The sequence below is a fragment of the Antrostomus carolinensis genome, unplaced genomic scaffold (genome assembly GCF_000700745.2).
Source record: "Antrostomus carolinensis isolate BGI_N321 unplaced genomic scaffold, ASM70074v2 scaffold9101, whole genome shotgun sequence".
NCBI lineage: Eukaryota > Metazoa > Chordata > Aves > Caprimulgiformes > Caprimulgidae > Antrostomus > Antrostomus carolinensis.
Genome location: NW_010294786.1, coordinates 5166 through 21733, shown reverse-complemented (window position 1 = coordinate 21733; position 16568 = coordinate 5166). Strand labels below are relative to the sequence as shown.

At 35.1% G+C, this 16568-nt stretch overlaps 1 protein-coding gene across 1 annotated transcript in view; it reads right to left on the bottom strand.

Moving 5' to 3' along the window:
- Positions 1 to 2463: 2463 nt before the first annotated feature.
- IMPACT (impact RWD domain protein) overlaps positions 2464 to 16568 on the bottom strand; it is a gene marked incomplete at its 5' end in the record, with an annotated part of 18715 nt that continues 4610 nt past the window's right edge. Inside the window, 7 exons of the mRNA XM_029087417.1 lie at positions 2464 to 2664; positions 4654 to 4788; positions 7928 to 8018; positions 9593 to 9666; positions 14139 to 14233; positions 14526 to 14642; positions 16046 to 16131. Coding sequence (XP_028943250.1) covers positions 2593 to 2664; positions 4654 to 4788; positions 7928 to 8018; positions 9593 to 9666; positions 14139 to 14233; positions 14526 to 14642; positions 16046 to 16131 — 670 coding nt within the window. The remainder of the gene's footprint in view (positions 2665 to 4653; positions 4789 to 7927; positions 8019 to 9592; positions 9667 to 14138; positions 14234 to 14525; positions 14643 to 16045; positions 16132 to 16568) is intronic.

Genomic DNA, 16568 nt, shown 5'->3' with positions numbered 1-16568 from the left:
TGAACAAATGTGAGGTCAAATTAAGGGTTCAGCCAAATCTGTATCCTGTCTCAACTGCCTCTAGCCTAAGGAAGAGTATAAGGACATGGCAAAATATACTGCTGGTGTGCTCCCTATGCCTCCAGTGATGTGTGCCTCCTTGAAGCACAGGTAATAATAAAAGCACAATAATCACAGGCTCTTTAGGCCATGAGGTATGCTGAGGCATCGCTCTCAAAGGAAAGGACAAAATTCTGCATTGCAAAACTCTTCTGGAAAGCCACATGAAAACTTGTTCTTAGAATAAAGGAAGTTTAAGCAGGAAATGCTTGCAAACAAAAATAGGAAGAGAAAGCAACTTCTCTAACCAAAAGTGTCCACAGGACAGCTAGCCAGCACTTCACATTCTCTCTGAAATAAACGGCACGAAAATACATATTTCCATTTTGATGGTCTGTTTCCAGCCCCTTTAAGAGATAGAGGATTCATTTTGCTCACCAATTGGATGACCTATATGGTCTACTTCATTTATGCACAAGCAGTTATCAAAACCTTGTTTCTTCCATCTTGGGGTTTTAGTTTTTACTAACTCACAACACTGAAACATGAGATTCCTGCAGAAAAAGATTAGTATCTTCTGGAAAAACAACAAACCAAAACAAAAACAACAACAAAAAAACAGGAATAAAAATAAATAATCAGACACCTGGCTTTCACATACCTCAGACTGAACACCCTTCAGAATTACTTGTTGATTCTCAGCATTCAAATTTAAAAGATGCTTTTGGAAAAAGAACATGCATTACCATGAGTGGAACTGAATGAGTGGCAGCCGTAGGACAACCATCTCGCAATTTACCCGCTTCCCAAACTAAGTAATTGCTACAATTTCAACCTTTCATAAAGCAACAGAAACTTTGGAACACTTAAAGTACTGGGAGAGAACAGCAAAATAAAAGTCTATCAATAAGATAGTCAAAATATGAACAAGAAATACTTGTATGACCCCAAAAATGCAAGACTACTACATATAGTAATATATGGACCTCCTTCCCTGGGACGAGTGCTATGTTATTATTACAAGTACAGATGCTAAGGCTGAAACCAAAAGAGCTTTACTATGCAGAGAGAGTAATATAACTGTGTAAAATTTTTTCAATGAATCAATGCAGAATCTATCTGCCAGGGAATCAGTGGCTTTTTTTTTTTATTTTTTTTTTTTCCAAATCATGTAATTTAGTGGTACTTTTCAAGTTATTGAAAATCTGTTGCTATATGAAACTCTGGAGTAGTTACTTTGATTAGATGAAGTTTGCCTTGGGAAAGGTTTTCTGAGGTACTCCTACTGGAGAATTGTAACGAACACTTCAGTGTAAGAACACATTGGCAAAAAGACATGTACCAAATTGGTGGTTAAATAAGCTACACATACACCTTTAAACTATGCACATGCCACTAGAGAAATGTCATTAAAAATAGTCACAGCCCTGACATTACTATATGAGCAAACTATATAAGGTGTACCTGACCTCAGAAAGCAGCTGTGACTCAGCTAGTAACGAAGGGATCACAAAGTTTAGAAATTAACTTGAGGAAAAAAATAAAAAAACCCAACAGATCATCATCCTCCCCAAGTGGAAGATCTCAAGGGAATGTTAAAAAATTATTTAAATTTAATCTAAATAGCAATATGACAATTAACTGACCAACGGTCCTGTTAATTTTTTTTGTAATACATTAGATAAGTCTGGAAGCTATAAAAAAATAAAAGAGTAGAAAATTCAAGTGTTTGTGATCATATCATTAACACTTGGTTTTTTGCCCACTCTAGACCAATGGAAGTAACTTCAGAATGTTTACTAATGTTCACTGCTAGTTGTAACAGTCCGATTTCAAAATCCTCATATTCTTTGTTGAAATCACTGGTTTCTTTAATTACATAACCCTTAACCATCAGCTTGTCAACAGGCTCTTAGAGTCCCAACACTCACACCACGATGCTTAAAGAAATCCTGAAGTAATGTCTTTACTTTTCTTAGTTTATCACCTACACTGAGTCGTTCTCATGTCACCAGGCAGGCCCTATCTAGCATGATCAAGAACAGCACAGGCAGGATCAGGCTCTCCAAAGTCATATAACACTGGGCTGCACGCCTTCCTTTTACGTATAGGAAATCTAAAACTTCATAGGCGACCTGGTCTATGAATGACACCAGTCTCACTCTCCACACAACAAACTAGAGAATTCAAGTTCTAACATAAGACAGGTGTTTGTGTTCCAAACCAGGAATGGAGAAGATAAGTAATCCACATTTTAAATTAGTCACCCATCCTTGGGTGGGAGGTGGTTGGATGGGTAAATGGTTCCAGATGTTACAATGCCCTCAAAGCAGGGAGCTGAAACATTCAAGAATACAGAAAACATGTCTTTAAAAGCTCTACTTCACAACAGCAGAAAAAAAAAAAAAATCACAGAACAAGATGAAAATATATCTATAGCTTTACTGAATTATCTTTTGAATACAAAATATCTGTTGTATTGGATAAGGCAATAGTGTCCATGTTTTCTTTGTATAAATATGTGCAAAATAATCTTTCCTAGTTTTTAAAAAATTAGTCTTCTGTTCTCTTCTTGTTGTCTTTCCTTATCTTTTTGCTCTTTCCTGCTTGTTTAGATGACTCTTCCTGAAATGAAAAACAAGCATTTAAAATTTAATCAACATTCTTATATACTGTGAGCATTCTCCCAAAGTCACTCATGAGAATTATTTTTAATATGAACAGTGTTCATAGTTCACTGGGATTTACAAAAGTTTTGAGCTGTATAATACTTAACCACTCAGTTTTATTAATTTGTCTGGTGATCTTGTTATTTAGAAACTTGTGCCTTCAGCAATGATAAAATTCCAGACATAGCTATGCCAACAGAGTTATACGATGTAAAAAAAAAAAATCTAAGCCATTTCCACTCAAGGAAGAGGTCACTAGTATAGGAATACATCTACACTACACTGCAAAACTGCCTCTAGTGTGGATCAAGTGGCCTGATCAAGAGATACGCTGTACATCAGCACATTAAAACCATTTCCCCAAGTGAAACAATCCTACGCTTGGAAAAACAAAATTTTGCCAGTCTTGCTGGATCAACATTGTAATGTAAAGCTTACTCTGACTGCCAGTTCTGAAAAACAGGATTTCTCTTCAGTAGGCATACATCACAAGCACTCCACAAAATGCTGAAGGAATCTGCCACTACATCTTGACAGAACTTGGGGCATTTTAATCTTCCCCCTTCTATCCCTTGTGCATGGGAGGGAAATTGACCCTAATGGATGTTTGAATTCTGCTATTCTGAAGAGAGTTAGACAAAAAAATCTTGGGGCATTTTAATCTTCCCCCTTCTATCCTTTGTGCATAGGAGGGAAATTGACCCTAACGGGATGTTTGAATTCTGCTATTCTGAAGAGAGCTGGCCAAAAGAAAACTTTTTCCAAGAGCCACATCTATGGTACTAGAATAATAATCACCATAAGTTCCATCTGTTGTTTTTCTGATGGACACTGGTAACAAAATACATTTGTTAATACACAATAAAGAAATACAGTCTGATTTAAGTTGTTAAAAATAGAAAATAAGTCATTCTTGGCACTAAATCCTCTCCTGAGGGTAAATGCTTAAAAACCTCGTTAGAATTTCCTTTAATTTTATAAGCAATGTATTTAAATAAGAACATCGATAAACTGCCAAGAAGGTAAATCAGTAAGTATATTCAGTCACTTCTAAAATGCAAAAAGCAAGTAACTGAAAAGTGCACAGGGACAAATGGGGAAGAATACTCAGCTTTCTGCCACAGCAATCAGATACTTTCAGATAAAAAAGGAAACTGACAGCTGCATACTTTTTCAAGTATCCATTAGTAATTATGTCCTACTGTCTTAAACTTTTTATTGTTAGCACTTACATTCTATAATGTACATAGACATATCTAATATGCTGTTCTGAAGATGAAGAAAATAAATGTTGAAAAACAGGAATATTAGATGATTAAATAACTCAAGTCCCTTAAGAAGTAAAATGACATTTAAAGACATTTGGAACTTTGTCTTCTGAGTTGTTTAAGCTCCCTTGAAACGTTTTCCCTTGGGTTTTGGGTTTTTTTTTTTTGTTACAGTTAATGTTACTTTATTTGAATTCATCTAGTCTAGGTTGTTTGGTTTTTTTTTTAAATGGCATCTATAATCTCCAGTTCTGAAAACTTCTTTGGGTCTAATAAAGCTTTCACTTTTTAAAATGCCTGCTAGTTACAGTGATTCCCATGCTCAGTTTGCATGAACCGGTGGCACAGGTAAGCATGAGAAGCAGCAGCTTCCAGTTTCCTGAACATGCAGAAGAGGCATCTCCCTTTCCCATCCTCCTTCAACCCTCAAATTTGTGTTTTGGACCAATGTTCTCAACAGCTGCCACCCTTCTATTGCACACCTCACACCTACAAACTAGGTCACTAACTTATCTGGAAGTTGTTCGGGACCCTCTGCACTGATCCCACGCATGCTATTAGTGCATCAAAGCAACCAGAAGATATCACAGGTAATATTACTTTTCCTCTGGTTTCATCTAACAGAGACAATTGCCACAAGTTCACAAACGCCTTCATTCTAAGTGGCAGAAACTTACCACTGAATGTACATAGTTGTATTCCACGAGTATGTTTCTTGCACAATTGTTTATATGTTTAAAACGATCTGGTCCTAACAGAATACCTCCATACCAGCGCGATACTACGACCAACACATCGCGGACGTTCAAAATCTGTTTAAAAAAGGAAAAAAAGGAGAGAAAGAAAAAAGTTCATATTTTTTAACTGAACTAGTTTTATTGTTGACACCTATTTAAACACAGAAAAAGTCTACTATCTTGCATTTTTCAGAACTTACAGTCAGGTCTGTGTCATGCATGTTATCAGAGGGTAACACATAATGACAAGTCAGCAGCTGTGGTAAGTTTTCCTCTCCAAGTTCCTAACTAAAGGTAAATCCAAAGTAAAATGACTCAATATATCCCTCAGAAAAGTTGTAAAACTACCTCATGCACACTACAGTTGCTCATCCATGTGTCAAAGGCTTCAGGCATTACTTAAAGGGAGAATTACCGAGTTAGATTTATTATTCTTTGATATGATTAATTATTATTTCCAGAGAACCTCTATCACTAAGCAGATTGTCTATCCACATTTTTGGAAGTGTTGTAGATGAGGCTAATAACAGCCAGGTGACAGGCATGATTTGTATCAATACATAAATGCCATAAGCCAGTACTGTTGCCATGTGCAGGACAGCACCTGGATAATACATAAAAACCCTCTGCACTTTCCAGGTTTGAGACATAGGAGTAGTTTTCTGAATTCAAAAAGGCATATATAAAGTTCACATAACATGAAACAAGTGTATTAGCAATTAGGATTGAAATAACTAAGCAACATTTATATAGCTTTTTAAAGACTGTAAGTAACAAAATCAAGTAGAGTTAAACAGAAGTGATGATTTCTTTTATTTCTTCCAGGCAAGAAACCTGCAAGGCCTTCAACAGCTTCGTTTTTCACAAAATCTAAATGACTTGAAAACTAGCATTTATTCCTCCTTACAGCAGTTCTGTCCTCAAGATCTCCCATCATCAGCAAACACCAGTCACACAGGGAATGCCAACTGACTAAGTGTAAGAGAGAAACACATATCTTGTCAAAATATAAGATATACATTACTGCATGGAAATGTGTAGTGACAATCACCTGTCAGCATTTTCGCTCAAATTTATCTTGCATGATTAGTGACCATGATCCTGAATTTGTCCCTCAAACTAACAGATCTGAAATCTCTATGGAAGGTCTTCACTTCTAAGCATCTTTCTCTGAAGTTTCTCTCTCCTGTGCAGTACTACACTAATGCACACAGATGGCTTAAAGCCAGATAGAGCAAACACAGCTTTATTTGCATAAGGCTGAGCGAAAACACTGTGGTGTGCACGATACCACGGTGGTTTGGTGGATGTGAGAAAAAGCCCTTAAGAGCTAGCTATCAACAAAGCATGTTAACAACCATTCATCATCTCCATTACAGAGAAAAATATATACATATGACTAATTTGAACAATACTATTAGAATATTCTATCATTGTTTGTGAAAACAGAAATATTCTTAGAATTTTAAAATTAAAAGGATAATGTTAAAAAAAAAAAAAAAGAGAGTGGTGGAAGGTTTTGTGACAGTCATTTTCTACTCTATATTTACACATCAGCCATAGCGTCTATGTAGAGCAATTGTTCACAGTAAACAGGATGCCAAACATAGTTGGGAAATTTTTTAACTCTAACTTTAAGTTCATAAGAATTAATCTAAAATACAGTTTCTTGTAACCGGAAAGTGCTATCTTGACTGAAGTGCTAGGTTTATCTGAAACAAGATAAGATTTCTACTGCAAAAGAACTTTAAGTACAGCAACAATAAGTGTACTAAACCACCTAATTTTCATGCCTATATCATATGCTGTAATTGCTTATACCAGAAAAACTACGAGACCTATGAACATCTAGAAATCAGACCATAAACCACTTTAATCTTTTCCTATGAGTGAAAATTGCACTTTTCTGATCACTACAGTAGTACTCTTCCAAAACAAAAATATTTCCAGGAACTAGGACTCCAGATGATCCATACGATTTAGACACATTCACATTTAAAAGGGGAAAGTTCATGTCACTTTCTAAACTAGTTTTTTTATGGAATGTTAAGTACCTAGGCTCTAAGTCTGACAACTTTCAAAAGTATACATTAATGTGCTGAGAAACAGCTGAGAAGCTCAAAACAAACTGAGGTACAGTAACTGCAAAGCTGTTTATTTACATTATTTTTATTACAATGATGTTTTCACACTTACCATATATACTTGCATATGTTACATAAAGTAAGTTTTTCTTCCCAAGTCAGGTTTGAAGTACTTAGGAAGTTTCAAAAAGTTCTAAGTGAAAACGTCAAAATATTTCCATCAATTATTTTTTTTTTCAAGAAAAAAAAGAAAGCCTTGAAATAAAAAAGCTTTAGAACAGTCTCCACTAATAGAAGTTAAACACATTAAGCAACAGAATATGCAAGCAAGCAAAAGATGGGAAAAGAAAATTCTTGTTGTGAAGGGGACATCAATCTAAAACTCAAAATTAAAAACAGTAATTAGTATGCTGATATAGCTAATTGACTTGGGGCACTGCATAAGATGTACCCAGCTGTCCCCTGTAGTTATGATATTTTATTTATGGTTTTACTAGGGCTTGCATCATGCCAGTGAATCAAAACTTATCAATCTCAATTCATGTTTAGTAGCAATTTTGCTGAGGGAATATTATTTCAACACTTGAAAACTAAAATTCATGTGAGTATGAGGGCTAAGGACCCATAACTGGAAACAGCACAAAGAAACAGATTAAATGATCAAAGCAACTTAACTCCTTCACTCCCACTACCTTTTTCAAATGGAGGTGTACTCTACAAGTTCAAATACAAGTTTCTTCTCACTACAAACATTTGAGGAAATGGAATGAAAGGCTGTGCTTAGGTCAGCTGCTATGTTCTGTCAATCAGCTTCCTCCAGTCTTCAGTTTGTATATACCTTACACCACACAGTAAGCAGAGGAATCAAAATTAATTTCTATTTTAAACTGTTCAAACTATTGCTACCATCTATGAAACACTACTTGTTTCTATAATCCAAGACTTGGAAATCCCAATTTACTACACGTATGCAACAGTCTGTGTTTTTTCTTTCACCTTTGAGAAAGCAACCATCTATTTGGCTAAAAGCAGAGCAAGAATTAAAATAATCTTCAACAAGTTTATTTACATTGTAGTGATTTTTACAATCTGTTCAAGACTTAGAGAAGTCAGAGGTTAATTTCTATAACCTGCATAAGATGAAGAAGACGTCCACCTGCTGCTGTCTCCCCATCATCTTCACAATCCTGTAAGAACGTCTGCTTATCTTCACAGTATATTCTTAAAAAAACAAACAAACAAACAAAAAAAAACAACAAAGGGAGAGGGGGGGAAAAAAGAAAAAAATTAACATAAAATAGATTCAAAAAATGTCAATCAATTAACATTTTGCCATGACTAATGAAGTCTCAGGTATCTTTCATACACTTGTGTATCAATTCTACTTCTCTACTAAGGACATCTACAGGAAAACAGGATGAGGTAAGCCACAAATATTTATCTGTACAGTAGAACAACTTTTGAGAAGCTTTTACATAGACTTTACATACTTCAGGTTGACTCTAGACTCATTACCAGTGTAAAGTCCCTAAATCCTTAGGTTTTTAGCCTAAAAATTACACCTGGCCGAAACCAACTTTATTAGATACAGATTCAAATTATGGTACACATCCACAAGTTGGAAGAACTCAGACAAAAATCTTATGAATAATTAGTTAGGTCTATATCCCAACAGCAGTGAGAAACTATTACTGAAATTTGCCTTCAGATTCTCCATGCCATCAACTTCCTCAGGGGGCACTCCAGGAAACTTTGGGTGTACTGCTTCATACAAAGGACAGCTGCCCAGGTCCAATTTTCCAGAAGTAAAGCTCAGAGGTCTACTGTTTGTTACCAATTGATTTCATAACTTCTGAACTCAGTTAATGCACACATGACACGTGACAAAGAGGATTCTGGTACTGGATGACAAATATGAAGCACTAAGTATGTTTCTGTTGCTTTTTTTGAAGCGTATTTAGCTGGTATGAGTGAAAGAAGCCTGATCACCACTGGCAACAACAGAAATGCCCTCTTTACAGAAACCTTTTACTTAGGCAGACTTTTTGGTAAAGTAAGCTTTCATTTGCTCTCATTTCACATTTCACTAGGATCTCGCCAGGAAGTGCAGGAATGGACGAGTGTCTGTACATGCTTTTTCAGATGATTGGTTCAGCCAGTAATGAAAAGGGCTCCTTTTACAGCCACTTACATTCCTCAAAAAACCTCCATCACCATCTGGACTGAGACCAATTCATTTCACGTAAGCTATGTTAACAATATGTTGCCAAAGACAGACCACTGTCAAACTCATTTTTACCTGTTTCTCATTTTCCCTGAAGTGTCTTGTATTTCAGCTGAAACTTCATATGTCAGATATCTGCATCAGGCTTTCTGTTTCAACTCTTATTTCAACTACAAATGTTCAGTTATTTCTAAATATAAGGTTGGGAGTAAAAAAAGTTACTTTGCCCAAGTAAAAAGTTACTTTGCCCAAGTTTAGTTCAAAATGAGGTAGCATTTCCATACTCACAAATACTATACAAAGTATAACAACACATGTTCAAATCCACTTCTACTCTTTTTTTAGTCCTAATGCTGCTTTACTATTTTAACGTATTTCCTCCTATATGTTCTACTTTCTTGACCTCAAATTCAAAATAAAGCCTAAAATCTTTACCATACAAATAAGAACTCTACTGTCTTAAAGACATAATAGCAAGGATTTTCTTTGATGATTTTACTTTTCTCATGTCCTGCACATATGTTGAGGAACACTGGGGAAAAAAAAAAAAATATCACTGCTTATCTCTCACCTGTATGCATATATGTTGTGGGTAGCACTTGCAATTTTCTTATTCTCATACAATTTTTCAAGAACTCTCTTTACCTTTAAAAAAAGAGAAATAAGCTTCTTTTTATAATGGAGATTTCATACTCACCATCTTAGTACTACTACTAAACAACTTCTTAATACTATAATGAAAGTTTTACACTTTGACATAAAATGAATTAAATATTCATTGTGATAACTCAAGAAGCACCTTCTCGGTACCCTCATGCTAGTTTCAAGTAATTTTTCTGAGGTACTGAAAAAAGCTGTTCCTTGAATTGTATATTGTGTACATTCATGGTATTCCTGAAGATGTAGAAGTGTCAAACTGCTTTACTAAACAAGAGAGACGGTAAGATCTAGAAAACATTTTTTATTGGTATTAACTATCAATTACACCTGCTTACTTTTTTCAACTACAACATTAAGCTGGTCTAACACACCTTTACAGACATTTTCCCATTACACACTGCTTTTACCCATTTCACAAAAACGTGAAGTTTAGAAAGCTCTACTACATTTCATTTTCAGTTTTTCCTTTTTCCTCAAACATACTTTTTTTAGTTTCCATTTCACAGAAAGAATAATTTTAAAAAAGAAGAAAAAGTTCTATTATGGGTCTGAAATATCTGTTCTCCCAGAAAACAGATATTCCCACCATGTCCATCTCTCTGCTCTTAAGAAGTACCAAATTAAAAACATTTATCAATATCAGTCCATCTTCCGTTTCTAATTAAACAAGCTAGCAATTGTTCAACCCTTTCCAATTTGGTCTAGCAAAAAGGAGAGTTTGATCAAGACACTGTTTTAGTACATAATATAAAATTAATAGTACTTTGAACAAAACATTACTGAAGTTGAGAAAGCTTGGGAAAACACTCTTGGCTAGTAAATTGCTTTCCATGCCAAAGAAAATGTCTCTGAGGAGTAATCAATATACATATTTAATATCAGTCTTGGCTATACTGTGCTCTTTCTAATTCTTCTGGAAGAAATTAAACTTATAAAAATCACCTCAATTACAAGATACCTCAATGAAAAAAACCTCCTATTATTAACAAAGAACATTACTTCAGAGACCTGTTTTCTCCATTTTTTCCCCTAAAGGGGAATACTGAAGAAAGACAACTCACATTACTTAATACATTTCAAATCATGGGCTTAGGGTACAAAGCACATGAAATGATCCATCACCTTTGATATTAGTTATTTGTCAGTTACCAGGCTCCTAAAAACATGCTGTAAATATTTATTAGGTGTCTGTATTAGTAATGAACCTCCAAGACAGACATCTCAGAGCTAAGCAAAAGTTTATCCTTTTCCCTGTTGTAGCTTCCCAGCGTTTTTGGGTTTTGTTGTTGTTGTTATTTTTTCTTCCTGTTCACGTCTCTATTATTTCTGCTTTATGGAACTAAGGGATGTAACTCTCTACATGTCAGTGAGGGATCTGCTCATAAAAGACACAAGATGCTTAAACAACAGATCAGATTAGTCCCATCTTACTAAATCATTATCAAGACCAAGAACCAGATACATTTTAAATGTCAGAATAAGACAAACCAAGAAAAGGGAAAGCAAATGGTACCAAACACAGCCTGCTACTTGAAATATACTGATTCTGCTATGTAAGGAACTACATTATTATTCTGACTATCATTACTGAAAACTACACAAGTTAATTTCTACTATTAAAAATACTCGATAAAGGAATGTACATGGTAACCTGTGTACTGTCTTAAAATATTGATTAATATCGTTGCAGCATAAAGATTATGCAGATAAAGTATTATGGGCACACAGTAATCTCTTCAGATGGTAAAGAAGCCAGCTCTCACTACGGGTGCACTGCTTACTCCATTCCTCAGCTCTTTTGGCTTGCTTTCAGAAAAATGAGTCCATACCACAGCAAAGCTTTCCTGCAGTCTGAAGACCAATCACTTGACACTGTACAGCAATAGTCTGTGAAACAAGATGGATTTGATACTTGGGGAATTGCTTTATCTTTATACTAACTATATACAAATAAGTCTTGACTGGCAGTTCCTAGGTTTGTTGAGTATATTTTGTCTTTTAAAAAAAGCAATAAAAGAAGAAATTAAGAACATCTCTGCATGTAAAAGGGATATTATTAACCTGCTTTAAGTGAGTATCATTTCTTGATACAGACCTCCTTTTGGAAACCCATGTCTGCAGGTACAGAACTCCTCGTAAGTAGGAACAATCTTACTCATAGATCATGATAAAAGAGTGAGAGGTTTTTTTAAATGAGAAAAGGACATTGAGCCATTGAGCCAATTATTCCAATTTCTTCCCTTTCTAAAGCAGCACAGTTCAAAGAGACTCACAGTTCATAGGGACTAAGCACAGCTAAGAAAACCCCTGAAGTGCAGTGCAAGTTTAATGAAAATGGTAATGTACTGAGTATTTTAAAACACTGAGTTATTCCACATTAACCTAATGAATAAAATTACTTTAACTTTGCAAGCAGTAAAAGAATAGCTCAAAAAAGATGAAAGTGTATTCAGAAAAGCTCAAGTTGTATCCAGACAGAGAAAAATAAGATAGATGACAAGACAGATGTGAAAAGTGCAGTATATTTCTGAGGGAGTAAAAATAAAATTTAATTTTTTTTTTTTTTTCAAACACATGAGAAGCTGAAGCTTACCAGAGATCTGTACTGCCAGAAGATAAATATAATATATGCAATAAAAAAGAATCACTTGAAGAAGATATAGCTGTAGCACAAAAACCTAAATGAATGTACACTATTTATGAACTTAAAAGGTCAGGCAAGGATGATATAGTGGAGCCTTATCACAGAATAAGGTTGAGCAAGCTGTTAAAATGAATAGAAACAAATCATCAAAACCAGATCTCATATATATATACACATATAAAAGTTTAAAGAGAACTGGAGTATAAACTATAGCTAAAGTACCTAACCTAACACTTAAAACTGCTTCTGCAGCAGCAGGTGACTGATGCAACATCAACATCTCAAAAGTACTCCAGGAAGGGTGCAGGGAACTAAAGGCCAACAAGTCTTATGTTCATACTAGGCACACTAACAAGGGAGAAGCAAGATACAAAAAACCCACAGAGAGCTTAAAATGTTACAGCTTTAGTACAGGGAAAAAAGCCTCAAAATCCTGTCAATCTGTCAACATTCTTTCAGAGTCACTGAGCATGTAGCAGATCTAGATCATCTGGAATTTCAAAAAGCATTTGACAAGACCCTTACCAAAAATTTTTAAAATAAAAGCTAGAATTGGATAAAAGGAAAGAGGAAAATCCTCTCAAGATTTAATTCCCAGTTAATGACAAGAAAAGATGAGTAGATCAGTAGTTTTCCTACTAAACAGGGACCATCAAAGACGACTGATGTTAACAGATGCAAAGTGATGTACAAAGTGACTCCAAACTAGTTACTGGCATTTGCAGAAAGAGATCCTGGTGTTATAACAGATATGTCTACAAAAACCAGCCCTGTGCTCAGTACAGGACAAAAACATAAACAGAAAGGTATCGCTAGGAAAAGAACATGGAAAACAGAAAATCTCTTCACACTCATTATCAGTCCTTGGAGTGGTTGTATCTTCAGTTTGTGTATCATTCCAGTCAGCATCTCAAAAAGGTTACAGGATACATTACAGGTACCAAAATACACTGGGGGTCTTCAGCCCGGAAAAAAGAAAACTAAGGTCTATAAAATATGATAGACGGCTACAAAATCCAACTGCACGGAGAAAGCAGAGAGGTGCAACAAACAAAGCCAAGAGTGACTGATTCACAGCCAACACAGGAAGGTGTATTTTCATACAATGCTGTGGATTCTGAAAGTTAATTCTGGTGCAAGAAGCAACAGGACAAATTCCACATAGAATAAAAGGAAAAAAAAATCAGTAATATTAAACACATGGATAATTTCTTTACCTTGTGTTAAATTGCTGAAAGGGGGGAAGCATGATGGCAAACAAAATGTAGCTGCCCTTTTCTAGCACTCTGTCTAGGTCTACAGTCCTCAATGAATCCAGTAAGAGACAGGAAGTAGTGCAGACATTTTTCTAGTTGTAGGCAAATATAATTCTAGAAACATGTTACTCCTCTCACTTAGGTCTCCATGAAGATTTATTTATACATTATCCAAGTGTATTTTTCAATACAATTCCTTTCTGAAGGAGGGAAAACATTTATAAACTCATTTTAATTCATCTTCCAAGTAGCACATGGTAAGACTCAGTAGCTTCCAAATATCTTACAATAAATTTGCCAACACTCAAAAGCCAAATTTTGATGTTCTTATTCTCTTAGATATAATGCACATAATGATAAAAAAACAGCAGGAAGCACTGCAGAACTGATATTTAGAGCTATTTATCTGATAGTGTAAGAGAGAAACTGATGACTATTCAGACAATATTAGCACACAAAGATGCAGACAGACATTATTTGGCTAATCCCAAGTATTTCAGTAATATTTTGTCAAGCTCAAAGTACAGACAAAAAGAGTAGAATTGATCTCTACTAACTTGTCTGGGTGTCACCACAGGAGCCAGATGTGCCTGGAAAGTACTCCTTCGATCTGTGATTGGGTTTCCATGATGTATGGATGGCAGCTCTTCATCTACTGATCACAAACAAGGAAGTGTTTGTTTTCTTTTAAGGGTACTGAAACAATGTATATGGCTACATAAGTAAATAAAGTCTCAACTTTAAAAAAGGGATTTGTTAAAGTGAAGTACACAAGACGACATGCAGAACCACCAAAAATGTTGGGTTTTTTACGATTGTTATAAATCTTTATTAGAATTTTAACATTACTAATTTTACTCAAATGCTGAGTAGAAAACCAGAACCTTAAAGCCTCTCTCTCTTCTAAAGTATTACATCAGAATTAACAAGGGTGTATTTTTTACCTTCTTGACTTTCAGATGTAATGCAATTTAACGTTTTAATTGGATCTTCCTGAATGGGCTGATAGTCTAGGAGAAAATCATCTCCATCTTCTTCACTGGTTTTCTTAGTATCTGGTTCTATTAAGATACAAGTAGCAGAATTTATTATACTTTTTTTTTTTTTGAGAGAGAGAGAGAGAGAGACAAGTAAATTTCAGATTATTTTTCTCAAAAATCTGACTTTTCAACTTAAATCAGTTTGCCATTAAAAATTATGAAATGCAGAATAGTAACATTAATTACAACAAAACCTAGAAATTCTTAGTCCATTATTAACTAAAATCTTCCTTAGAATTAGGAATACAATACTCATAGTATAGGATCCTTCCACAGTATCTTCTGTTTCAATACTAATTAACAGTATTTCTAAAAAGAAAAGAACAATAATATTTACCATTTCCATTAAACATTTACAATGCTACCATTAATTTAATCTGAATTTAGAGACCAAAATAATCTGATGTTTCACAAGAACTTCGGTCATTTATTGGTCATTTGGGGAAAAAATGTAGAGCTGCTGTTCAATGCTCCTACAGGAGGTTACAAAATTATTATATTTGAAACATCTCCCTGGACATGTTTCAAGTACTCCAGGACTCCCAAAATCCTATTTTCCTTCACGCATAGGACATACAAAAAATAACAGTCAATAGCAAAAGAGTAAATATCACACACAGATAGTGCTCTAACAACTGGATTTAGAGGGAATCTACCTTACAGACAAGTTAATATATCAGAATCTAATTTCCTATTTAGGGGGCCTATGACATGGTGATGATGCAGTTTTTATAACACAGGTATTTTCCATAAAAAAGAGGAGAGGTAATATAGCATATTCAGAAGGCCTAGAAAAAACATAAGATATATTAAGTAGAAGCCACGAGGTTGCTGTCAAAATATCCAATAAACTTCCAATGTTGTCAGTAAAATTTTCACTTCTCAGTATCCACTCCTTTAGTCACTTTAATGAAAAATGACTTTTTAAATGTCTATGTTACAGCAACAAAATGCACAGTCTATTGAAAGACTAAAACTAGATCTTATCATGAAGGAGCACTGAAAATACAAATTTTTTTCCCCCCTCTTCAGTCATTTATTCCTCATAGGACTAAGCTAACATCCATGGCTTAGAAAAATACTATTTCTTTTTGCCACAAGTGCATGCATGCAAGTTACTCATGCACTTCACAGCAGTTTAGCATTTTAATGCACAAAAAAGCCACAAAAAACCCACCACTTTTTGAAAGTGATTCAATTCCCGAGAGAACTGAGGACCTTGTTCTAGTTCACTGAGGTCACCCCACTCCCTTTTAAAAAGGGGAGCTATCACTGTAAAACAACAAGCCATAACACTGCAGACTGTTGTTCTCTGTTACTTAGTTCCAATACGAAATTGGGCATAAAGCTTTAACTTGTAATGAAATCTTACAGTTTCAGTTGAACAAGAAGTAATCTGAAAAACCCGTGTGTTTTTGAAGTACCTGGATCTGATGACTGTGCCTTTTCTATCAGAACTTCTCGTATCTTCTCCACCCATAAATAAAGTATACTTTCACCAAGGTTCTGCCTGGAAGTTAAAACTCAGAGTGAACGAAGAACCATTTCAGCAGATTTCACTTGGAGAGTACACCATATATACACACAGATATCAGACGTGCAGAAATAGAACATTATACTCTAGTGAGATAAAGAGCTTAAACAGGGTTGTGGAAAGTTCTGTCTCAGTAGCTCACTGGCTGAAACACATGATACTTGCATCGTTACATACTCTCTTTGTGGCTTGTGCTTTCCCTCCCAAACATTAAAAGCACCAATGTTGGAGGAACACAGACAACTGACAGAAACTTTCTGGCCACTAAGGAAAGGGAAAGCAACTGTGAGAAGCGTTAAGTTGGACAATCCACAGTATTTTCAAAAGAATACTAAGCTAGGACGTCTAGCCTTACAGCTTGCTCTGGGTGAGTTTTCTCTACAAAAAGTACTGCACTGCCAGTGGTGAGCTCC